This window comes from Salminus brasiliensis, chromosome 2, assembly GCF_030463535.1.
Source record: "Salminus brasiliensis chromosome 2, fSalBra1.hap2, whole genome shotgun sequence".
Taxonomy (NCBI): Eukaryota; Metazoa; Chordata; class Actinopteri; order Characiformes; family Bryconidae; genus Salminus; species Salminus brasiliensis.
In genome coordinates, this window is record NC_132879.1 from 36553311 (window position 1) to 36579514 (window position 26204).

The 26204-nt window shown below is 42.0% G+C and overlaps 1 protein-coding gene across 1 annotated transcript in view; it reads left to right on the forward strand.

The window, feature by feature from the left end:
• Positions 1-1484: 1484 nt before the first annotated feature.
• Positions 1485-26204, forward strand: part of drd4-rs (dopamine receptor D4 related sequence) — a 35998-nt gene continuing 11278 nt past the window's right edge. Inside the window, exons 1-3 of the mRNA XM_072673838.1 lie at positions 1485-1831; positions 22799-22957; positions 25036-25313. Of these exons, the coding sequence (XP_072529939.1) occupies positions 22942-22957; positions 25036-25313 (294 nt within the window). The 5' untranslated portion in view covers positions 1485-1831; positions 22799-22941. The remainder of the gene's footprint in view (positions 1832-22798; positions 22958-25035; positions 25314-26204) is intronic.

The following is a 26204-nucleotide window of genomic DNA, read 5'->3' on the forward strand; positions in this document are numbered from 1 at the left end:
AGAAAGAAAAGACAGGGAGGATAGAGAGAATACGAGAAAGGTAGCGAGTGAGTGAGAGAGAGAATATGAGACAGGGAGGAGAGAGAATACGAGACAGGGAGCGAGTGAGTGAATGAGAGAATACGAGACAGGGAGGAGAGAGAGAATACGAGAAAGGTAGCGAGTGAGTGAGAGAGAGAATACGAGACAGGGAGGAGAGAGAGAATACGAGAAAGGTAGCGAGTGAGTGAATGAGAGAATACGGACAGGGAGGAGAGAGAGAATACGAGAAAGGTAGCGAGTGAGTGAGAGAGAGAATACGAGACAGGGAGGAGAGAGAGAATACGAGACAGGGAGTGAGTGAGTGAGAGAGAGAATACAAGACAGGGCGGAGAGAGAGAATACGAGACAGGGAGTGAGTGAGTGAGAGAGAGAATACAAGACAGGGAGGAGAGAGAGAATACGAGAAAGGTAGCGAGTGAGTGAGAGAGAGAATACGAGACAGGGAGTGAGTGAGAGAGAGAGAATACGAGATAGGGAGGAGAGAGAGAGAATACGAGACAGGGAGTGAGTGAGTGAGAGAGAGAATACAAGACAGAGGAGAGAGAGAAAATTCGAGACAGGGAGTGAGTGAGTGAGAGAAAGAATACAAGACAGGGAGTGAGTGAGTGAGAGAGAGAATACAAGACAGGGCGGAGAGAGAGAATACGAGACAGGGAGTCAGTGAGTGAGTGAGAGAAAGAATACAAGACAGGGAGGAGAGAGAAAATACGAGACAGGAAGTGAGTGAGTGAGAGAGAGAATACAAGACAGGGAGGAGAGAGAGAAAATACGAGACAGGGAGTGAGTGAGAGAAAGAATACAAGACAGGGAGTGAGTGAGTGAGAGAGAGAATACAAGACAGGGCGGAGAGAGAGAATACGAGACAGGGAGTGAGTGAGTGAGAGAGAGAGAATATGAGTTAGAAAGGATAGAGAGAATACAAGACAGGGAGCGAGTGAGTAAGAGAAAGAGAAAAACAGAGAAAGTACATCAGCAAGCATTAGAGAGAGAGAGTGCGAGACAGTGAGCATGTAAGTGAGAGAGAGAATACGAGACAGGGTGCGAGAGTGAATTTGAGAGAGAGTGAGAAAAAGAAAGAGTAAGAAAGAGAGAAAGACCAGGAGTGAGTGAGTGTGTGTGTTTGTAAGTGTATGACAGAGAGAGAGAGAGAGAGAGAGAGAGAGAGAGAGAGAGAGTACGATACAGGGACTGAGAGAGAGGGCATAAGAGACAGGGAGTGAATGAGTGTTTGTGTGTGTGTTTGTGAGAGAGAGAGAGAGAGAGAGAGAGAGAGAGAGAGAGAGAGAGAGAGAGAGAGAGAGAGAGTGGGAGTGGGAGAGAAAAAGCATATGAGACAGAGAGTGAGTGAATGAGTGAGAAAGAGAGAGAGAGTGAGTAAGTGAGTGAGAGAGAGAGAGAGAGAGAGTTGCACCCAGCAGGAGAGAGGAGGTGGAGAACACACACTGCTCTCCTCAGTGCGCATAATGAACACAGAATGACAGAGAGGAGAGGCAGGCACCAGCACCCCCAGGAAACTTTCTGCCATATGTGTGTGCGTTGATGTGTGTGTGTGTGTGTGAGAGAGAGACAGCGTGTATCAGGTAGAGGAGGGGACAGCAGAGCAGCACAGGGCTAAGAGAGGAGTCCAGTGGCCAGATAAGAGGTCAGAACAGAGGGAGCAGCAGAAGGACAAGCTGCTCTGACCTCCAGGCTAAAGTGCTTTCGGAAAGCAGGAATGGCTCACTGAAAAGCGGATTTCAGAGGATTTTCTGTGATGCTCCTCTTCAACCTTCAAGTTTTCTACCTTGAGGTGAGTGGCTTTAAGTCCTTTATGTGCATTTGTTTTGAAACACTTTTCTTATTATATCTAAAGTGCCTTCGCTGAATGATGACAAATACAGATTCCGAACACATCTGCTGTGAAAAGGAATAGCCAATCAAAAAACCAGAGCAGACTCACGTCTACCTGTTTAGGAAAAAGACGGACTGTGTTGACTTTAAGTTATGTAAATCACAGCAAAATGTGATAAATATGGATGAGTTCCAGATAATCAAATCACAAAGCTTCCTATGTGTATCTTCATACTATAAAAAAACACTACCACCCATTCATTCGTCTATACATTCATTCATATCTGATTCACATCTCACAGAGAGTCAGGAGACCAAATTGAATGCTATTAAGACATATTATGTATAATAAGTAAAACAGAGCAGATGCTGATGGGAAGAAGTGTAAATTCATGTCAATTGTTTTTTGTTTCTATAAAAAATAACTAAAATTGCTTCATCCAAAACTATTTACCTGAGGTCCACTGTAAATGCCTCGTAGATTACCCTGACCTTCAACCAACATTCAACCGAATATGTATTAAATGCAACTGAACTCTAAGTGGAATGTAAGTGACTCTGTATTGAATGTAAATGTGCACCTAGCCCTAACTTTACCCTTGCCCTAAAAACAACCCTAAATCCTAAACCTAACCTTACCCTAAATCCTAACCTTAACCATAGCCTTGAATGAACCCTGAATCCTTACCTTAACCCTAATCTTACGCTAAAAACATCCCTAAATCCTAACCCTAACCATACCCTTACCCTAAAAACAACCCTAAATTCTAACCCTAACCCAAACCTAAGCCTTAAATCAACCCTAACCCTAACCTTACCCTAACACAACCCTAACTCCTAACCCTAACCTTAGTCTTAAATCAACCCTTACCCTAACCTTACCCTTAAAACAACCCTAAATCCTAACCCTACCCCTAGCCTTAGCCTTAAATCAATCCTAACCCTAACCTTAACCTTTACCTTAAAACAACCCTAAATCCCAATCCTAAAAGGGTGAGGTTCAGGGTTAGGGTTAGGGTTAGGTGTAGGGTTACATTCAGTAGACGACCATTTACACTAAACTTCAGAGAGTTCAGGTAATTTAAGTTGAAGGTTAGTTGAATGCCATGTGGGCATCTACGACTACAATAGACCATCCAAGCAAAGTGAGTGTTAAAAAAACAACAACAACAACAGAAACAAAAAGCTTAAATCCTGTTAAAGGTTTTATATGGGCTAAACTGATAACATTTTAATATAGCATTACCAAAATATATGAAGGAATAATTATGAAGAATTTGAATAGATTGTACACTGCTTCATTTACTTGTCTCAACTGACCTACTGCTATGTAAAATGCTTTTGTGCCTTATGAACATTCTTCCTTACTGTTACTGTTACTGTTACTGTTACGGAGATTCAAGGTTTGCTGTGACAATATGGAACAGGTGGACAGATCCACTAACCATTAGTGAATACAGGTGCTGTAAGGTTTCATTTTTCATCATGTATGCCGTGATGTGTAGTGCGGAAGCTACACACTCCCTCACACTCTCCCTGACCTGACCTTTGCCTCAACACAGAATTCAAACAAACAGTATTACTGAGACCCCTATGGCAACTATACAGGCAGCTAGTTTATTGCTAGAGCTTTATGGTGATCAAGAGAAACTGAGCCAATAGTGAAACACGCACACACACACATATAACACCCCACCCCCCACCCACATACAAACCTTGGTCATGGGGCATGCACTGACACATAAGGGACCTTTTTTTTATCTCTAGCACTCGTCTAAAACTCCTCTTTTTAACAAGCAATTTACCATCTGCTCACAGCTGATCTAAAGGGTTCAATTAGAGCCATTTAATCCCTCATCATTTAGACACTTGCACAGTGGACATGGTCCAAAAGAACCCGAACCAAAGAGTACTGGCTGGCCATAGCCCAGACAGGTGCTTTGGTTGGCAGCTGAAGAGCATGGCAGCTGTTCCACCTTAAACAAGAGCAGCTCCCTGTTAAGCGTAATGATGGCGCGCCAATGCTAACATAAAAAAGGTGACACTCGGATTCCATCACCATGCGGCTAATTAGGCATCCTAATTAATAGAGCTCTTGGGAGCGGTGGTGTCTCCTCCTCAGCTTTGTATACATTAGCGAGACTGGGAAATTTTGGATTAGTAATAAGTATTAATAAATAAGCTCCCGAGTGGCACACCTGAAAAAGAGGAAGGTTTAGCTGTGAACAATACCACAGTTGTGTCCTGCAGGGCTGGAGCAAACGTTTGAAAAGGGGAAAGAATGGCAGAATGACTGGACCTTTTTCCACTGCACAGCAGGCTTCTAAAACATCAAACTGGTGCAGCTGACATGCTGGGTAGGGGGAATTGGCTTTGATGTACCTGGTAGAACATAATAAATATTTTTTTAAACAGCAAATAATAGTTAATACAACTCCTCAACAACTCAAACACCTGAAGTACCCTCAATTAATGAGGGTCAGAAAATGGTCCAATAAAAGCAAAGACAACAAAATCTGTAGAGAGTAGAGCTACACTGTTTATACTTGTCTTCTTTCCTTCACCCTTTGCAGTCTAAGAGCATTTTCTCAATTTTTAGGTTCAGAACAGTCTCACCCTTCTCTATAATGAGACCCCATGTGACCTAGAGCAGTGTGTGAAGAGATACTCTGCCCTAAACCTAAAAAACTGAAGTCTGATTTTAGAAATTCTTACTATTTCCTGTTAAAACAGCTTTACTCACATGGATGAATTGTTTTGGTGCTTAAAATGGGTTTATCAGAGTCTTAGCTTTACAAAAGCAGAGCAATTTATAAATTAAATTAAGTTTTGAGTTAATTAAGATGAATGTCCACTGGTCAGTTTCCAGACTGACCCAAACCCACAGACGGACATGCGAATCCAGTTTGACAAGGCAAGAGACAGGGATGAGTATGCCGCCTTGTCTTCATGGCCTCGTAACTCCAGATGTGTGTCACTTATGATCTGGCAATGAGAAGCAATGGAAAGAGCGGGTGCTACAGATTCAGAAAATGATTGAACTGTACTATTCTGTGCTGTACTATTGCAAATATATTAATAAAAGATAATAATAAAAATGCTGAGAAACATCACATTTGACACACCGGCACCTTTATAGACTCCAGAGGGTTCAAATAAAACATCTTGACCATGTAGTGGGTCAGTTTCAGGGACATGAAATAAGTCTAATCCTGGACTACAAACCATCCTGGTTGTACATTGCCTTATTGAATGAAATATGTAGTCCAGGGCTAGGCTTAAGTCCTGTCCCTGAAACCGACGTCATATGTGCAAAAGTGTGTAGACACCTGCTCATCCATTTCCTCTGACATCAAGGGTATTAATAAGGATAACAATAGCCTCTGCCCTTTCACAAAGGCTTTATATTAGATGTTGAAACATTGCTATGCTGGATTGATTGCATTTAGCCACAAGAGAATTAGTGAGGTCAGGTATTGATGTTGGATGATTAGTTGTGGATAACAAATGTCACTCAAACTCATCCCAGTGGTGTTGGATTGAGCTCCATCACTCCAGAGAACACAGTTCCACTGCTCCACATCCCAGTGCTGAGGGCTTTTTTTGTAACCCCCAAGCTGATGCAACTGGAATAGTGAACTTAGGCTCATGTGCAGCTGCTCCAGAGCGTCCCCCATTCCGTTGGCAATGCAATGATAATTATGCAGGCTGTGTGCACGCAAATGAACACCTGTGTCTGTAATGAGTGCACCTCAAAGTAGCCGAGTTCACCAATTAGAAGAGGGGTCTGGGTACTTTTGGACATACTGTGCATTTTCTTTAATTATTTTAGCTGACTTCAGCAATTTTCTGTATAAGATGCCTAAGAACACACTGAAGCACCCAGATAAGGACAGATATGTGTTAATGGTATAATCCAAAATGATCCAAATAGCCAGAGGAATCATGTGGAGTTCATTTTCCTTTGTTTCCCCTTCTCATACCATCATGCTGCGCAATTACGGTTCTCCTGGCACAGAGGGTGAGAAACACATTCGTTAAGCCTTATGGCCATCTGGCAGAGTGATCCACAGGTTGCCATGGTTTTAGGGGCCTACATTGTCACTGCCACTTTCTATCGTTGGGTGCGGGGAAGACAATTACTTCACATCTTGGTAGCAGTGGAGGGCGGAGGGCTTGTGAGTCAGAGAGGTGCTACTGAACATGCTATTTCAGGCTTGCAGTCAGTTCCCAGGGTTAAATCTGTCAAATCCATCCTCCATGTTCACAAGGAGACGGAGGGGCTGGCATTGCTGTATTACTGGGCTGCCTGTCTGTGAAGTCAGATAACAATAGAGAGTGCAGGAAAAAAATGGAGAAAAACAACGGTGTCAGAACAGTTTACACCTACGCGCATCTTGGCGCATCTCGGCGCAATCCCATCGGTCCCTGTGGATGAGACTAGAGCCACTTGTGTGTGAGTTCGCCTTGGAATTCAGTAAGCAGCCAGTGCTGCAGGATGCTAAAGTTCAGAGGCAGCGTGAATGACTCGTGAATGTGGAGCGCAGTGAAAGGGCCCTCTCCTCTGTAAGTGTTTCTTTGAGCTGTAGCAAGAGACTTCATTCAGAAGCGGTCTGTACCGCTGAGCTTGCGTAGGTGGGAGTCGATGTGCAGAAACTAAGTTAAGGGGCAGTCAGACAAGACAGCACTAACAGCCCCACAGCAGGTGCTGTTGTTAAAGCCACCATGCAAGGCTGAGGGTGAAAGATAGATAAAGATGCCCAATTCAACAGACCTCCAGATCTATTTCTTTTGTTGTTGTTGTTGTTGTTGTTGTTTACATGCTTTCTAAACACACCTTTCCAAAAGCTGCTTCTGTGTCATCATGAACATGTGCATTAATAATAGCTAGTGTTAACCCTTAGTTTCAGGAGTTTGTCATTCACTGGAATTGTTAGAAACTGACATGCACGCAGTGGCATGCAAAAGTTTGGGCACCCCTGGTCAACACATTCTGTTCATGTGATCAGTGCAGTGCGTAGAATATGGATTGATCTCCAGAAGGTGTAAAAGTTTTAAAAGCAAGATCAGTGTGTTATTTTTGTACACTGAGCATTGGGGCAAGTTAGGGCAAACCAAGAGAGTTACTTTTACCAGGGTCCATAGCCTTTAACCCTTTTCAAGTACAGTCCCACCAGTGGAATTTGTTGCGATGTGATTGGAAAGTTCAGCATAGAGCGTTTAGTTTCAATCTTGACACAACAATCAAGCTGGAGTAATTCTCTAGCTTCTTACAGGAATTATATGGTATAGAAGTTACAGGTCCCAAAATGTAACTGAGTGGAATATCGGCTTCATGCTGCGAGATATGGCAAATGCGGCAAACTTTGCTGTACTGTTTATATTTTGTTTAAAATTGCAATTTTATTTTTCATTTCTTTTTACATCACTTATCACTTAGATCCAGGAAATACATGCAACAAAGTGTCACTACTCTACTATAATAATAAAAAGATACCACAGGATTCTTGATCTGGTCTTGTCTGCACAGTTACCGCCTGTTGAATCACTACAGATGACGTACAGCCGATGAGTTGCTCAGTGCTGGTCCAATTCTAGAACTCGCCGCTGCTTGTTAGCTCACTCTTTGCAGACCGTCACAGACAGACAGAACTCACTTGTGAATGTGTGAAAGGAACGTCTATACATTTGAACATGATGCATTTTGAAAACAAGTCCTGTGGACTGATGAAGTTCAAATAAAATGTTTTGGCTACAGTGAGCAAAGGAATGATTGGAGAAAACCTGGGAGCAGAATTTCATGAAAAGAACACCTCTCCAATTGTTAAACACAAGGGTGAATCTATCATGTCGTATGCTTATGCAGCCAGTGGCACAGGACACATTTCACTGGTAGAGGGAAGAATGAATTCATTAAAATACCAGCAAATTCTGGAAGCAAACATCACACCATCTCTGAAAACAAAAGCTGAAGATAAAAAGTTAATGGCTTTGACACAGGATAATTATCCTAAACACACCTCAATACATACAATATATAATGGACTACCTCAAGAGGCACAGTCTGAAGGTTCTGCAGTGCCAGCCCAAGAATCTCAAGAGCTAGAAGCCTTTTGCAAAGAAGTATGGGTATAAATTCCCCAAACAAGAATTGAAAGACTCAGCTGGCTTCAAAAAGCATTTGCAAGCTGTGATACTTGCCAAAGGGAGTGTTCTAGAATGAAGTGGAAAAATGTATCCTGCTTGTGTCCCTTGCCACTCCTGCACAAAAGTGGGGGAGCTTGGCTGGCAAAGCAAAATGATTCTATGACACATTTGTTGAGATTTGAATTTTTAGAGAGAGAAAATTTAGAAATAAATGAGCTGTAGGCTGCTCATGCTGAAGTCGTCACATCTTGTGTACACATCCCGGACGGTGTGGCGACCCAACCTTTCTTGTGACAGACAGACTGGCTAGCTGTGTAACAAATGTAAGTCGATCTGAATAAAATACCATAAATGGAATTTACCAGGAAGATTATGTCAAGTGTGATCATGTGCATCCTAATAAATAAAATATATTATTAATTAATAAATAAACAATATTAAAATATTGTTTAAAAGCTGTATGAATGAAAGATGCAAAGTCATGCCTGTCGAATGAATAGTTAGTAGCTAATGCCCTCTCTTTTATGTATAAAAAGAGCATGGAATTATTTAAAGATATATATCTTGCTTGGTTCATTCAATAAAAAGAGCCAATAGTCAATAGGAAAGACTGTTTGTACATGCACAATATGGACAAAAGTATTGAGACACCTGTTAATTAATTGTTTCTTCTGAAATCAAGGGTATTAAAAAAAGATGTTTATCCTGCTGCTGTTGAAGTAACTGTCTCTACTGTTCAGGGAAGGCTTTCTACTAGCTTCTGAAGCATTGCTGTGATGATCTGATTGCATTCAGTGTTAGTGATGTAAGAATGTTGGATGATCACCACCCCACCTCTTCCTCAACTCCACAACCCGTCCCCTAAAGCATTGGATGGAGCACCACCCATCATTCCAGAGAATGTAGTTCCACTGCTGCACAGCTTAATGCTGGGGGACGTTATACCCCTCTAACCCAATGCCTGGCATTAGTCCTATTCTATTGGCACTTTTCTACAGGGACTATACAAGCTTTGTGTATGCATTAGCACTTCTGTGTCAGCAATGGGGGAAAATAAAAGTAGCAGAATGCATTCATTAGATGGGGTGTCCACAAACATTTGGACATATAGTGTAATTTGGGCCAATGACCACAAATGATTGTAAGAAAGTACCTAATAGCAGAAGAGTCCTGATTCCAGTCAAGCAGAAGCAGATCCCCTGCAGTCTGAACACCCCTGTTCTGTTTACAATACATGTTTTCCTGGGACCATCACCTCAGGCCACCTCAGGCCACTGTTATTGGAGTTTGGCCAAATATAGAGTTTAAAAGTCTAGCAGTACGTTTCCTTTCTCAGAATAAAACATGGGGCTAGAAAGAGCAACCACAAACAAAGCCTGTAATGCAAGATGCATCATGCAGCATAAACACCAAATATCCAGAAACAGACAGAGATGCAAACGCCATAGCTAACAGATGTACAACAGGCAAGGCTTCTGAAAATACCCAACTTGCTACAAACATGCACCTTCCAGCTGGCTCTGTTCCTACAGCTGATATCTCATTCATCTCATCACAGTCGTCTCTGTTTGGAACTGGCTCAGCCCCTCATTTCTCCCTCTGTTCCTTCTCCTTAGCTTACTAATTGTCTGCGTGAACTGACAGCGAGAGTAGGGCCCATCTGTGCCAGAGTCCATGGAAGAGTTTATAGCTCTCGGCACATTAATGAAATTTCCCTTCTTGAGTGCAAATTGACGTTTATTTAAAATCTCATTACTATCTCCAACAGAGCTGAGGGTGCCTGCAGTTCGACCACAGAACATAACAAGCATGAGAGAGAGAGAGAGAGAACTGTCACGAGAGAGCTACACATCACTCTTTACTCACATGTGGGGGGGGAGGGGGCTCTTTGAACATACTAGTGAATGAATTCTGTTTATCATGGAAAACGAATGTGTTCTGAATACTAATAGATCACCTGAAAGACAGAAGCCGCTGTTGTGAATTTATTTTCTTTGCCTTAGGGACTGGGATGCAGAATGATTTCTTTATTGTGCACGCTGAATAAGCATCCCTGAAACCAATCCAGATCAGTTATATGGCCTGGTCACTTCCAGTCCAGTCTCACACCCAGTCTCGTATAACTTTTTATAGTCTGAATAATCCTATTTATATAATAGTTAGTTCCAGCCACTCAAGCTGATTGGTTGAGAGGCATGTATATACTTAACAGTTTAAAGACTGTTAAGCAAAGTGGATGTAATAAGTGAAATGAAAAAGGAGGACTACAGCAAACCTAGATGTTAAAACCTTCTCTTTGTTGCGGTCAGGGACGTGATATCATATACACTGACCTAGTCAGTATATATATATATATATATATATATATATATATATTTATATATACTGACTAGGTCAGTCAATTATGTATTTTATCAACACATCAACACAGGGCCAAAAGTATAGATACATGGGTAAAACTATATCTACATACACTTTGATAATTAATCAGTATTGCAAAAAGTTCCAAAATGTCTTTAAACTTACCAAGTCCATGGCTTTTTAGCTCCCTGCTAGTGATCATGATAATATAATGATTATATCATGATTATAAAATAAAAAAAAATTGTTTGACAGCACTCTTGTTGGACTGCAGATCTGCAGATGACTGTACATTTACCCAACCAGAAATGTGAGCCGAGTTTAAACAACTTTATGTAAGTAAAACCTTTGCCAAAGTCCCAAACTGTCACCCTTAGCTGAGAGGTCAGGAACCAACAAGGTGCAGGTCTGCCAAGTCAAGCAAGTTTTACATCCCCATGGACTGAAAGGCTGCCGTTCAAGAAAAAAAGTGCTTGTCCAAAAACAACACCTTCAGTTTTGACTAAAGCTTGTAGTGACCACAAGGACAAAGAAGAAAAGTGTATAGTCAAATTGGACAAAGAATGTGTAGTTTGTTCACAGTGACCAGAGTTTAAAGACTGTTAAGCAAAGTGGATGTAATAATGAAAAAGGAGGACTACCGCAAACCTTTAGCTAGATGTTAAAACAAAACAGCAGCAGTATTTTACACTCCTCGCAACAATGGTTTAAATACGTCTTGCTTTACAGGCTCTGGATTTATACATCATTTGGTGCTTACTTCACACTCCCTAGCTTACCAGAAGAGGTCCTAGCCTCTATGAGGAGTTGGGTGATCCTCGTAATCTAAATATTATTGGTTTTTCTGCAGAGCTCTCCTCTTAGTCACTTATTTTCCCATCAATAAAATCCAAATTCACAGTGTTAACTTTTCTGCCTGAAGCAGAGTTTCATCACTGACTGAGACAACTTGAGTTGAAAACTACCCCACTGTCCAAACCCCCTCTGGGGGCTCTGCTAAACCCTCCTAACATAAATGTGTAGACTCTAAAACAGGAGGATTTTTTGAGGACGCCCCTTTTGCACACAGATTTTCAATTTTTCTTTGGGATTTTCCCATTCATTCTGGCAAAAGACTCTGACAAAAGGTCTGTTTAAGACATACCCACAGGTTTATGATGATGTTTGGGTTTAGGGATTATGAGGGTCATGGGAAACCTTTCACCTTGTGGTTTAAATTGAGGTGTGTTTGAGATCACTGGCCCACTACAAAAGCCATCCTCTTTTCACCTTCAGCTTTTTTCAAACAGAAAGTGTGATGTTTGCTTCCAGAATTTGCAGCCATTTAATTACATCCATTCTGCTCTTTAAGAGTGCGGTGTGACTGGCTGCACCACAAGCCCAAAGGATGACTGCTGCACCTTGTGCTTAAAAATTGGCCCTCTATTTATGCACTTTTTATCTCCAAACATGCCAAGCAATGTTGAGATGTTTCTTAGAAAACATCTGATGAGGTTTTCTAATGATGAGTCTGATGACCAGGTGTCAACTCTGTGCGCAGGTGTTGCTGCACAGTAGAATAGTGCACCACCACTCCAGAGTCTTCCTAAAGGTCTGCAGTGGCCAAACAGAGCTATTGAGTTGCTTTTCTAGCAGTCCTACAAGCAGTTCTGTCCAAAAGGATTTCCTAATTTTGGTGCTTGTTAACTGCCATTTCATAATTACATTAGGAAGGCTACCTGAAACACTTTACTATCATTGTATAGCCTTCTCCTGCAGTCTACCTGCTTTGGACACAGAGAATTACACTAGCTTCCTCATCTGCCTATATCCCCTTGAATGGAGCTCTAAAAAAAGCCAAAGCTGAAATTATATTGCTGTCATCTAGAGGGCAACAACTCTGAACTCAACTCTTTCACACCTGCACGGAAGAATGAAGCAATTTCTTTTAGCCTGATTTAGCCACTCGATACCAGTTGTAAGCTGAACATTGTTGCCTGCTTCCTGGACAATGTTAGCAGCATGTTTCTAGGTTGAGCATTCTTGAATTACCCTGTTAATTTGCTATTGTTGCCCTTTCATAATAACAGAAGCCACTCTCTAAACACCTGCTCACATCCTGCAAGATTTTTTGTCCCTCACACATTTTGCCAAAACTGTAAACTGATTTTCATGCCAATAATAGTGTTCTGGTAAACTATTTACACGGTGAGCATTTTCTTTTGCACACAGCTCATCTAACATCTGCTTCAAATCTTCTTTAAACGCACCTTTGTTGACATAGACACTACAAGTCTACAAATGTAGAATCTGACTTTATTTATTTCCCACATCAAGCAAAAAGCCCAGATTTAGCAACCCTGAGCAATATGTACCTACATGAATTGGAACGTCCAAAACCAGGATGTCTGAGACCCTTCTGTGTCCTTGAGTGAGGAACTCCTCACCCACATAGGCCTGAAAACTTGTTGAATCTCCATCCTAGAGCAAAACTACAAGGCACACCCACAAAAAGAAAAGAAATAGACAGAAACACCAACTGACGCTCTTTCTTCTGGCAGGTTTCTTTTTCTTTTTTTTATGACTCACTCTCCACCATCCTGGGTATTACAGCATGTGTTGTAAATTTATATTCTTGGTCCCAGAAATAAAAGAATCAGGAGACTGGAACAAAGAATGATTCCATTATTTAATGTGGAAAATAAGCATCCATTAAAGCTCAGTTCTAGTCCCTAGTCCCTTCATGTCCTGTCTCAAAGTCTAATCTACACTCAGTCTAAAGGCATGTCTTAACATGCACCTTTTTATCATAAGGACTGGGAGACAATATAAATGTCTGCACACCCCTGCTTAAACTAATAATCTACCTTGTGAGGTTTACCAGCCAGTGAGGTTTAGAAAATATCAGTAACTGATCATAATTCCATTCATGCGGGCAGATATTAGTGAACTGACCGTTTAAAAAATCTTCCACGGCTTGCTGATCTTAGTCATGGAATGATCAATGCTCAAGTATGGAAGCTTGCTTGCTTGCTTGCTTGACTGATAGACGGAGAATAAGATGCGAATGAGATAAACACCGATTTTTTGATGTCAGTCGTGCCTATGTGTGAGCATGAAAGTAAATGAAGCTGAATTCTTCTCACGGTTTGTTTATAGATGTCTAATATAGCCAGCAGCCTCTGACAGAAGAGATTAACCATATCACGCTAGAGAGGCCCTTCATTAATCTCACAGAGCGGTTGGGCTGTCATTGCTGTATTGACAGCAAATGACAGTGAATGTGTATGATTGCTCAAAGCTGTTACACACACTTATACACGGCCACTTGTCATTTAACTTTTTAATACACATACAGTCAAACGTCAGGATACACACTTTTGCACACACACACTTCATAAGGGCTATTGGCTCTGTTACATATTTGTGGTAGTGCTAACACAAGCCGCATATGCAAAAGCATCCTCGGCTGTCTATCTATCAACCTGTGTGCAGAAGGATGCTACTCAGCTGCAGGGTTTGGCACACCTGACTTCATTAATTAGCACTTTACAGAGAGGCGCTATTGGGCCAGAAATACACAAACACTGACAATCTGAAGAGATTTATAACTGTTAACTCTCTCTGGGCATTTTAAAACTGAGATTTAACTTCTCCATCTTCCTGATTTTGTGCAAATCTGTTCTTGGCATCTCCACGATTCTAATTCTTAACCATCGCCTGAACAGCATTTTTCAGGGTTTGATGTTTCTAAATGAGAAACCAAACACTCATTCTCAAAACCACCTGGAAAAACAATTATAATTATTTTTTATTATTCAAAATATATCCAGAAGGCAGCAAAAATGTAGTGATAGTGAATACTGCATGTGATAACGTTTTCTGGCTCACAGGCCTAGCACAATGTGTAAGGCATGTAGCCTACCAATTGAGTCTTAAATAACTTACACTGTGATTGTTAGGAATGCAATGATCACGGCATTGGATTTTTTGGGCAATTTCTAAACACACTAACTAAAGCCAAATGCACAACATAAATGACATTATTTGCTTTTTAATTGATCAAACTTCCAATCTTAAAACAAAATAGTTGCCTATTGAAATAACATGAGGTCAAACAGAGCCACCTCAAAAATACAAGACAACTGCAACACACCTGCTGAATTCCAGTAATAACATCAGCCAGGTGCTTGTTTGGAGTAAACTGGGATTTCACTCCCTCTAACTGTTTGGTGAAACAGCTGATGTGAAGTGTTACAGTTAGGGTTAGGCTTAGTTTTAGGACCAGAGAAAAAGATTAGCTTTAGGTTTAGGTCCAATTTAAGGGAAAACTAAAGTGACAAGAAGTTTAGTTACATGTATGTTTCCACTAGTTAAGTGAACGGTAAATGACCGCCAAGGAGGTGGCAGAAGTAGATGTATTTCTGCCATGCCAAGGCACCAAGACTCGTACATCCTCAGGGACCGGAGATCCCTTCTCACAACTCCCAGGGACCAGGAACCCTGGCAGTCATCAGTATTCACCACAGTTAGATATGTAACCTGCATTATGTTTCATGCCACCTGACTGGCTGCCAGGACAGTGCTAGAAGTGGATGACAAGTACCAACAGCATCACGAGCATAACTTAGGAGCAGCCCATGAACCGAAACAGGACAGCTATAGTCAGTCCCTTGGTGACAGCAACATTCACATTGTAGAAACCATGTAGCCACAGGGTATATCAACTTCAGGGAATCCTCCAGAGTGCAGCCCAGTAAGCCCTCAGAGTTAGCTCCAGCCAAAGCAACAGCTGCTGTTTCAATAAGCCCAACTTGGCAGCAGAAAAACAAACAAACATACTTTGACGAACAGTATCTATGGATGAACAGTAGCATGGATGTCCACATAAGCTTGGACATCCATGGTGTGGTCCACAAAGGCAGGATCCACAACTTAGACATGACAAGACAATCATATTTGCCATTTGTGTCAGACACAGATGGAATTTAGCTTCCACCTTTAACCCGTCTGTGCAGTGAACAAACACACATACACACTAGTGAGCAAACACACACAGTAACAGTGAGGGCCCAACAGTGGTAGCTTGCCAAGCCCCCACAAACACTTTAAGCCTCAAGGGGTATCTCCCCTCGCCATGCCTACCCATTCAACTGAGAGATTAGATCTGCCTGTATCAGTGCAGTTGGAAGTACTGGACAGGTGAGTAGTTCTCAGAGACTAGAGCTCAGCGTAGGCCCTTGTTCAAAGATCCTGACTGAGCCTCAGTAGCTCCAGGGACCTCATCCCACCAAAGTGGTTCATGTGGCAGACAGCCAATACAATATTGTCCAAGCACACTAAAACCTTTTTTATCAAGTCAAAAGGAAGCAGAGAACTCAAGACAAGAAATCCTAATGCAGGGGAATTAGAACAGCGTGTTGGAGCATAAGCTCTCGGTTCCTAGAGTATCTAAGCCTAGTCTAGCCAGTGTTAACTTCAGTGTTTTAATCACTTATTTATTCACACATATTTGGCATGCAGCAGAAGGGCCCAGGGCAATTTCTGCTTGGAAAAGGCTTAAGCACCAGTCTGTGGTCAAGAACTGACAAGGGAAAATCTATGTTTGACATGTATAACCTGTCTTTCTCCATGGCTGTTCTAAGCTCTTTAGCTGGTTTAGTTTTGGAACAACCATCTCTATGGGTAGAAAGAGTGCTCAGCTTAGCGTGATCTTACTTTGCAGGGACACAAAGGTCTAGCACAGGTCAATAAGCACCTTGCACAAGTGAACCAAGCCCAAGTATGATGGGCATAGTGCCCAACATCTGGTTCCAGAGGGTCAGGGTAGTGCATACAGCTTACCTGAAAAAGCATTGCCGTGTGTGGTTTAGCAACAGGCCATGGCCACCTAAGCAGTGTCAGCATTGCAGGAGCAAAGCTAACATAACATGCTGGGAGCGAGAGTTGATCAGCACGTAAGGGATATCCTGATGACCAAGTAGCAGCAGCAGCAGTGAAACACCTGAAAGGAAACGCTCAATGGTTCTCAAAAGCATATGTGATTAGCTACAGTGAACTCAGTGTCCCAGAGCCCAGTGAAGGTCTGTGCTAGTAGTAGCTTGGCTAACTAGCAGTGAAAAAGGGTTATGTACCACTTTGAAGAATGCAGTAATCCAGCACAGCTTGTGAGAGCCAGTAGCGGAGGCCCTGTGTACATTCTGTATGGCCAAGCCAGCCACTGCCAATGGTCCATGATAGGAAAAGAAGAGAATCCCAATCCAAAAAAACAAACAGCTTTGGAGGTCGGAGAATCTGCAGCTCAGAAGAAGCTGCACTCAGTTGGATCCAGGCAAGAAGAGAAGTATGTGCCAAGCTGTATACACACATATACCCACGCTTGGTTCCATGAGCTACCGTATTGGCATACACTCTTAGTTCGCTGTGGTATGGCAGAGATACATCCACTTCTAACATCGCTCTGGAGATCAGGAGGTATATATATATATATATATATATATAAATGGTAAACTCTATGTGTGAAAACAACAAGTGTCCTCTGCACATTTGCAGGTTCTTTCTTCTCCATCCCCTTTTGAGCATCTATAAAAGAGGAATGCTTAGAAAGGCCAGCAGAAGTTTGCTGCTTTATGACACAAATACCCTTTCAGTTCCTTCACACACACACAAGTGCGTCAGGATCCATTGCGCACACACAGCCTCCACATGTATGTACACCCCCCATCCATCGAGAAATCCATAACACTGATGGTTTCCTCGCCTCCCTCCACAGGCTGCGTTGTCTCTAATGCCTCCCCCCATCTCTCTCCCTGTCGGGGCCCTGATGGCTCAGCTCAATAGCCAGGTTGTTATAAATCTTCAAAAAGACATTCAGACTTACAAAGGAAATGTCACAGGCCACCGCCTGGTCGAACATCTCCAGCGCTTTCTCATAAATCAAAGGGCTAATGGTGAAAAATACTTTCTGTCTCCACTTTTTTCACCGTCTTGAGACAGGGAAAACTGTTACACTGGCTGATTTCCTCCAACATTTCCTTTATCTGGTATGCACTTTCCTGAAGATTTGACAGTAATGCAACTCATTAGAGCAAAACAAGGCCCTTCAATGACTTTAGTCACTTTCCCTTTCACACTCTGGAACTGGGCAATGTCTTTTTGTTGAATTAGCAGTGCCGTGTCAGAAGCAGGCCCAGCTCAGACCTGCTGCGCTTTGATTGGAAGAGTGGTAATAAGAGACAGAAGGAGGGCTATAATTATAAATAACAGTAACAAGGGACAGAAGGAGGGCTGTAATTACCTTGATCACACTTCATTGTTCCTGCTCTAGAGGAATGCAGCGGCTCTGGCTCTTTTTTGCAGCCTGGCTGCCATTAGACAGCCTGTGCAGCAGGAAATCTGTATGTGCTGGGAGGGGGGAACAGTTGTTCAATAGCACTAAATCGATTCATAATTGAAGAAAGAGAAAAAGGCATTCAGTGACTAAGAACCACAACTGTGAACAATCCTTAAATGAGCCTGAAATGTAACAGAAAACATGTACATGTCTTAATTTGCATCCTTCTACTATTGGCTGACCAAGACTAATAAACACTGTATTCAATAAATGCTAACTTTTGATAGCACCCAAGAAATAAGTCTAATAGTATGGTAGCGCTAAGCTAATGATGATGCAAATGAACATTTTTGTACAGACATGAATGGACATTTGTAGCATATGGCATTATTACTGCTAATGTCTGTTATTTGAACAGACATTAACATGCCTATTTTCGTTGTTTGTGACTTTTTCAGCAAAGAGACCTGGCTTTCAAATAAGAGAGCTGCCACAGCTTTACTCCATTTTTAACAACTGACTGAAACTTGGTAAGGCTACGGTTAGGCCACGTATCAGTGCAGTTGGAAGTACTGGACAGGTGAGTAGTTCTCAGAGACTGGAGCTCGGGGTAGGCCCTTGTCCAAAGATCCTGACTGAGCCTCAGTAACTCCAGGGACCTCATCCCACCAAAGTGGTTCATGTGGCAGACAGCCAATACATTGTCCAAGCACACTAAAGCTCTCTGTTCCTAGAGTATCTAAGCCTAGTCTTGCCAGTGTTAACTACAGTGTTTTAATCACTTATTTATTCACGCATATTTGGCATGCATATTTGACTGAAACTTGGTAAGGCTACGGTTAGGTTACGGTTAACACGACCTGTAGTTTATAATCAGTGATGCTTCTCCAGAGAGGAGGGCTGCTTGATCCTGGTCTTGGGATCTCCCATCCTGCAGTGTTTAGCTCCAACCATAATCCAACCCTAAACACACCTTATCCAAGTAATCAAGACCTTCAGGAACATCTGAATATTACAGCTGGGTGTGTTCGATCTGAACTCTGCGGGGAAGTAGACCCTCAAGACCATTATTGGGTCCCCCTGGCCTAGAGTACTGTAAATCAAAATATGAATGGCTCAAAATATGATTGGCTCATTCCACTGTCTGTTCTTATTTCTGTTAGTAGATAACCAAGACTTAAAAGAGATGGTTTGGCCATATCGCGTTAGATAACATGGGGTATCTAGCAATATACAGACCCAATATGTAATGGATGAACTGGGTGTTTCAAGACCTCAAGCTTTTTGATTCCAACCAACACTTAATAATAATGGTATTACAGCAGTATTTACAGAATCTAAAACTACTTTCAAGTAAAAATGTTGCTACTTGAAGGACACAATGACTGTGAAAGTAAAAGTATCTGCCAAAAGCCAACCTAGTTAAGAGTAAAAATACATAAATACATGTGACAAAGTACATGACACTAGCTTTGTCCTTCACTCCATACATCCATACACACGTCTTTCTGAAGAGTACCTGTGTAGAAGAGATTAGCACGCATCCAGCCCCACTTGCAGTAAACGAAGGCTTTGCATCAATGTGCGAGGCTAATAAAGCGGCTCTAATCAGAGAACAGACGTTCGAGTGAACACAATGAAAAGGCCTTCATGCATGAAGGTTGGGGGGAGGGAGGTGGGTGACTTGTAACATTTGCAGTTGGCTTATGTGTCCACTGTGGCATTTCAGTGTTTATTAACGTGATCGTTTTCACATCTCTCTCAAGAGCAGGCCGTAATGGATGTCCTTGTTTACCTCTGAGAACACTAACTGTGTGCTACTGAGGACTTATTAGCAGTTTCAAACATCCTGATCCTGATAAAAATCTCACCCTATGTGCATTTTGTTTTCCGCCGTTCTTGTACATTGTCTTCTTCCCATCGCTCCCGTTACACTGCGATCTCGCTTGGGGTGACATTTACAGCAGAACGTTGGGTACAAGAGCCGTACAGATGGATTACTGACTGATGAGTGCCAGGGACGCACATCAGGGGGAGTGGGTGTGCGTGTGTGCATGTGTGTGTTTGTGTTCAGACAGCAGGGGATTAAGCAGATGCTCCGCAGACAAGCTTTTACATTTAATTTCAAATCTACACAGTTAAACAGGCAGGAAGAGCAGTGAAGAGGATCACTGACAGCACTCGTGAAGTTGCGAGTGTCAAAACTGGTGAAAATACTGTAGTTAAAGGCAACAATAAGGGAGACCTATTAAACATGCAGAGCATATGATGAACTGCTCATACAGCTACAAATCAGCAGACAGTGAGGTATGAAATTTTCATTTTTGCAAGTAAAACAATCTCAGGCTAAGGCAATGATACAAGATGGCATTTAATGATATTAGAAAGGCTTTGTAGTACTGAAATTAAAATTAGTTGTGGGCTCATCATGGCTTAATTCAAGTAGGAACTGCAACATTTTGAGTCTCACAGTCCATTTCAATAAGCCCTCATCTACTTGACCTCATCAGTTCTCCTCAGGGGAATACACAACATCATTTTAAGGGCCTTTCCATTACTACCTTATTAGCCCAATTGCAGTTTAATAGATAGCCCTCAGAGAGACAAACCAAGACAAAAAAGGCAAGCTGCTTGTAAGTTACTGCAGCAAATTACTTTAACACATTTATTGCCGGTTCACTGTCTGTGGCTACTTTGTTAAGTGGCTACTTTGCAAACCCTAATCCTAACCCTCATCCTAGCCCTAATTCTAACCCTAACCTCAACTCAAACCATAATCCTAACCCTCATCCTGGCCCTAATTCTAACCCTAACCTCAACTCAAACCCTAATCCTTAAACTCAACCCAAACCCTAATCCTAACCTTCATCCTGGCCCTAATCCTAACCCTAACCTCAACCCAAACCCTAATCCTAACCCTCATCCTGGCCCTAATCCTAACCCTAACCTCAACTCAAACCCTAATCCTAACCCTCGTCCTGGCCCTAACCCTAACCTCAAATCAAACCCTAATCCTAATCCTTAACCTAAGACATAACCCTAACCTTAACCTCAACCCAAACCCTAATCCTTACCCTCATTCTGGCCCTAATCCTAACCCTAACACCAAACCAAAACCTAATCCTAACCCTCATCCTGGCCCTAATCCTAACCCTAACCTCAACTCAAACCCTAATCCTAACCCTCATCCTGGCCCTAATTCTAACCCTAACCTCAACCCAAACCCTAATCCTAACCCTCATCCTGGCCCCAATTCTAACCCTGACCCTCAAATCAAAAAACCCTAATCCTAACCATTATCCTGGCCCTAATGCTAACCCTAACCTTAAACCAAACCCTAATCCTAACCCTCATCCTGACACCTTAATCTCAGCCTAATTCAGTTCCAGACCGGTGTTAGCAGCAGGTCTATAATGGCTTGCTGAGGATGCCTGAATTAGTTCTAGATCAGTGATTGCTCAGATGAACATCTGCAGATCTGAATGTGGACTCTACAAATAAAGTGAAAAGCAACTGAATTCAGCAGCCAATAAGAAAAATGTGTTCATGCAGTTAATTAAAAGGGTTTGATCATTGTTTATTGAATCTTAAAAGGAACACTTCAAATAAAGTGTCATCCTAATTTATATCTTATTCATTCTGCTTTATTTCTAGGTTTTGGGAATGGCTGTTTTGCAGTGTGTTGAGCAGAACTGTGGGACTTACTCTTAAGAGAAAAAGAGAGAAAGAAAGAATGAATTAATGAGTAAATGAGAGAACTTCGAACGTAGATACTTTAGGCTAAGTCTGAAACTGTGCTTTATACACGTTGTGCAATACTTTCAAAGCATTGCACTATGTAATATGGCCTAGTTGGACATAGCCAGAGGGTAAGAAAGAGAAAAAGAGAGAGAGGGACATTTAAACAGACAGAGAAAGGCTGTGTAAAGCGCTGCAGAGAGAGATAGAGAGGGAGATAGAGAGACATAGGATGAGTCTATTCTTTGTCAATGTTGACAGAAACAAGGGACAAAAAACTTCTCTCAATTAGGTTTTTTTGATTTGAAGAAGCAGGCAGAGGCGCTTCATGTGAAGTGGAGGGAAATGGTGCGTCTGGGTTTTTGTTTATGTGCATGACGACAAGTGCCTCTCTCTTTATTCTGCTACGCACATCGCTGGGTGTCATGGCAACCCTCACCTGTAGTTTAGAGAGGAGAGAATTTCAAACGGTGCTACGGGGCACTCTCATAGCCCACCACTATCCTCTGATTCCTCTCTCCGCGCTGGCTTACAGAAAACACACAGTGACTTCACGTGGTTATCATAACACACAATGCTATTTCTGGAAAAGCTGTCAAAGTGACTTAAACAAACTGATTTAGCCAGCAAAGCAAAATGTGTACTTGGCTGGATGGTACATAAGAACAGAGCACACACATCCGTTAACACCACTACATGTCACAGTCCGCTCTGTTTGTACAGAGGCACATTACTGATGCATTGGTCACTGCGCACACTGCACTCTTTTCCTACATGGTAGAATAATGCAAGGCAATGTCGATAATGCAAGGCCAACAGGTGACATCCCTAATGAGCACATTTACTCTATGTAGGACAACTTCATAAGAGAAAGCAAAAATATTCGTAACGTAGACAATGTACTTATGATATGTTAATACAGTACATTTTATTATATAAAAATTCTTGCAACAAGTCATTTTGGACAGTTTCTACTGATCCATTGAGAAAGAGAGAGGTAGCGATTACTTACACAATGTAAAGGACATTTATGAGTTATGAGCTATAAGCTTTGCTTATGACAGCACTAATACCAAGCATACTTTTCCTTGGTTCCTTCTTGGTTGTGAGTGAATCAGGACTGTACCTGACTAATCACACCTTCCGACCCGCCAATGACACTTAGAGCATCTCCTCGACACTGTCATGTTGAACTAGAGGCCTGGAGTGAACTTCAATCAGATCCTTCCAAAAACAGCAACATGAGCACACATTTGCTTCACAGTTCTTTTCAAGCCCTGTTTTCACACGCAGCATCCGCAATGCAGATTCTGCCCGTACGCAGCGGAGGCAGCCGTTTCAATTATCACCCCTCTTCTCCTCTCGCAGGTGCGTGTGCCTCCAAAAGTGAGGTGTGAGCATGGCATCCGCGTGCACTGACGACACATCCAAGATGTTTGGTGAGCGGAACCGGAACTCGAAGGCCTCGTGCACTGACATCTTTAACTACGCCGCACCCAGCGCAGCACTCTATGGGACTTTCTCAAGGTAGTAGACACTACTTGCATGTGTGAGAGCGTTTGATCATGACACAAAGAGATAGAAAAGAGTGCTAAAGATGATAAGATATATGACATCAGCAGCACACAATGTGAATTCACTTTGAGCTGAGCTCATTTGTTCACATGTATGATCACTCCTGCAATGCATTTACCCAGTATATACTATATGGGTAACACCAACCTATGCTTTATACCATGTATTAAGAAGACTAGCACGCTTGCCACATTATTAAAAACAACTATACAGTTGAGTTTTTATATTCTCTGCTTGAGCCTGACCCAATGCCCAAACCGAAATCAGGTGTGATTTCCCACCACTTACCTTTTCCACATTTTTTAATGCTCTTTTTTATTTTACATAAAGCTAAGGCGTGATAATCACAATATATCAAAGTAACAAATCACAAGTTAGAATGTTGTAATCGCCCAACGATGACTGGACATTGCGCACACCTGAGCTCCTCCACCTGTCTGCATTACACTTGAACTGCAGCGCTGTGTGTAGCCAGCGGAATGGGCCCGCCGTAAACCTGTGTTGGAAACATTTAGCCTGCTAAATATAGCCTCATTCATAATGTATTTTTTATCTTATGTTGTAACCTAAATACAGAATGAATGCGTGCTATAACATTATTTATTTGCAGCAACTGGAGCATTTGCACCAGCACAGCCCAGGCTACAATTTGTTTGATGAGCTATTATAAGCCTTTATTATTTAAAGAATATCCAATGTTATCTTGGTTAATTTTGCAAGTAAATTATGATATTGTTGTTGGCCTATTGCAGTTTAATGATTGTGCAGTGCATAGCCTTATTGCTGCTTTTTTGTGGTTTTGCACTTAGGCTATACGCTTATTATAAAAATGTTAGTTTGTTCAGAAAGTATTTTATATTCTTAACCCTTGTTAAAATCAATGTCCATCATTCTTGTAGCCTATTTTGCCAATGTTAAGGCCTGTGGATCATTGTTTCGCATTGTTGGTGTTTTATTCATTTGGAGTTCCAATCTTAATAAACAGTTTTAATAACAGGCCTATGCTTCTTCCGTATTGAACTGTTCGTTAACGTCATTCTGAACTCATTTCGGTAATTCAAACAACTCAGAATTGTAGTTAAAAAGGTCAGTTTTAATGCTCTACTTACTAAAAAATAACGTGTTTAAATTGACCAATTGACCAATTGAAATTTACGAATGACCAAGAAAAATTACCAACGCCCAGCACCTGCCTGGGTATCATAATTGGACAGGCTACATCACAGAAAACCAAAAGTTCCAGCTGTAGAATCTAGGAAAAGAAGTGCCAATTAAGAAAATGCAATTAAATGTGTGTGGTATCAAATGTAACAACCCACTGTCAAAGGCAGATTATAAAAAGCGAAAGTAACAATATCCAGATATACAGGTTACAAAATCTGCCTGGTTGTTCTGACCAGCTGAGCCATGTTCAAAGCCATTGTAAAAAATACAAAATTCTGTATTAACACTGGAATGGCCAAAGCAGTCATTTTGATATGCCTGTTTATAGAATTACACAGAATAAATGTTGTTAAATACACAGCCAAAAATTGTAACATTGTACAATTGTAACATGTAACAGACCTTAGTCCTTATGGGCTGCATTACTGCAGGCTTCATCATGTCAGTGTGATTGTCGGGCTGAGAATGCGGTCAACAGCGGTCAGTGGCCTAAATATTATCTGGTCAACAGCTGTCCTGGGGTCAGAAACTGACCAGTGAGTATTGCAATAAAGGATGACTAACTAACCGTGCATGACATCATTCAAATGGGCTACACTTGTAAAGTAACTTAGGTAGGTGGACCTCAGAAAGTGACCTGTGAGTGAATTTAGTTAATATAGATATGTTAGATAATATTAGATAAATTGAGAGTATATACACTATAGTAAGCACATTAAAAGCCCCAACTCACAGCAGTGCACATACATCTATCCTTGGGACAGTTTCACAGACAAGCAAACACACGCACACACACACCATGCAGACTCACTGATGTTCCATACACACCCTGCACAGCTCCATAACCCAATAATCATTCTCCACAGATGTTGACTACAGACAAGCGTCAGAACCCGGGGGCACCATGGCCAGTAATGTGACGCCCAGCCACGGGTCAGAAGAGGCCCATGAACAGTACAACTACCTGGCTTTGGTGTGTGGTGTGCCTCTCATCCTCATCATAATCTTGGGCAACGTCCTGGTCTGCCTCAGCGTACTGACGGAGAGGTCCCTCAAAACTGCCACCAACTATTTCATCGTGAGCCTGGCTGTAGCGGACCTGCTACTGGCAGTTCTAGTCCTGCCACTGTATGTGTACTCAGAGGTGAGCGCCAGACATTTCCGGAGGAATGAGGATAGTGTGGCTTCAGGTTATTTTATCTGTAACTGGATTCTAGGTACATCCCCAGTCAGAGTTTTTTTTATACTTACTTACAGTGGGGGAAAAAGTATTTAGTCAGTCACCAATTGTGCAAGTTCTGCCACTTAAAAAAATAAAGGAAAAGGTAAAAAAGGATAAAGGTGCACGTATTCGTCACTGTACAGTGTGGACTGTACAGCGAAATGTGTCCTCCGCATTTAACCCATCTGGTAGTGAACACACTCACACACACACACGTGTTAGGGGCAGTGAGTACACACACACACCCAGAGCGGTGGGCAGCCAACTCCAGCGCCCGGGGAGCAGAGAGGGTAAAGGGCCTTGCTCAAGGGCCCAACAGTGGCAGCTTGCCGAGCCCGGGAATCGAACCCACAACCCTGTTATCGATATCCCGGCGCTCTAACCGCTGAGCCACCACTGCCCCTATGAGAGAGGCCTGTAATTGACACCATAGGTAGACCTCAACTATGAGAGACAAAATGAGGAAAAAAATTCAGAAAATCACATTGTCTGATTTTTAAAGAATTTATTTGCAAATAATGGTGGAAAATAAGTATTTGGTCACCTACAAACAAACAAGATTTATGGCTGTCACAGACCTGTAACTTCTTCTTTAAGAGGCTTCTCTGTCCTCCACTCATTACCTGTATTAATGGCACCTGTTTGAACTCGTTAACAGTATAAAAGACACCTGCCCACAACCTCAAACAGTCACACTCCAAACTCTACTATGGTAAAGACCAAAGAGCTGTCGAAGCACAGCAGAAACAAAATTGTAGACCTGCACCAGGCTGGGAAGACTGAAGACTGATCACAAGAACGGTGAGCAGAAAT